The sequence below is a fragment of the Propithecus coquereli genome, unplaced genomic scaffold (genome assembly GCF_000956105.1).
Source record: "Propithecus coquereli isolate 6110/MARCELLA unplaced genomic scaffold, Pcoq_1.0 Scaffold269, whole genome shotgun sequence".
NCBI lineage: Eukaryota > Metazoa > Chordata > Mammalia > Primates > Indriidae > Propithecus > Propithecus coquereli.
The window spans coordinates 1,263,508-1,264,244 of NW_012148274.1; the positions used below are offsets into that span (position 1 = coordinate 1,263,508).

Genomic DNA, 737 nt, shown 5'->3' on the forward strand with positions numbered 1-737 from the left:
GCTGTGAGCTAGGCTGATGCCATGGCACCCTAGCCCGGGCAACAGAGTGAGACTCTGTCTCAAAAAAAAAAAATAAAAAGTGTAAAGTGATTCATAAGATTCTTTATTGATTCTCACTTACCTTCATCTCAATAACAGTTTGCAGAGCTTTTGTTTTGGCAGAATCAGGGGCATTCTCAAACCTCCGATGCATTTCCTATAGAAGAAAAGCAGAAAGAGAGTAAATGCCCTCCCCACTCTCATTTTTTTAAAAGGGGGGAGGGAGAGTAGCCGCATGCAAAAGTTAACTACTCCAGCTTTGTGAGATGTTCTGACCCCTTTCTGTGTGACCAACCTTTCCCCGTGGATCAGGGAATCCGCAGACTGTATTGGGGCTAATGCAACCATGTACTCGTAGGAGGGTCCCTGCCTCTGAACACCTGCTTATTTAAAATTAGTCACACGGATGCCAGCTATCACAACAGTTGAAACTACAGCACATCCCCAGGTTGGTGTGTCAAACTTTCACGTGACTCCAGGATGTAATCAGAACTCCAAATGGTCTAAAAGGGGGATGAGAAATGCTTCCTTTTTAAAAGGAGAAATAAAAGCCATCGCAATCAGGCTGCACTGCCCAAAGCTAGTGAAAGCATGTGTGCTGACAACATCCTTCCCACAGCTTTCACCCCACAGAACCACCACCTGGCTAGCTAGGGTGAAAATCTCTCTCCAGTGGAGCCACAGGTGGAAAAAGATGA

The 737-nt window shown here is 45.6% G+C and overlaps 1 protein-coding gene across 1 annotated transcript in view; it reads right to left on the reverse strand.

The window, feature by feature from the left end:
• LOC105812897 (ELKS/Rab6-interacting/CAST family member 1-like) overlaps window positions 1–737 on the reverse strand; it is a 112,869-nt gene that overhangs the window by 110,396 nt on the left and 1,736 nt on the right. Inside the window, exon 2 of the mRNA XM_012647445.1 lies at window positions 122–196. Coding sequence (XP_012502899.1) covers window positions 122–196 — 75 coding nt within the window. The remainder of the gene's footprint in view (window positions 1–121; window positions 197–737) is intronic.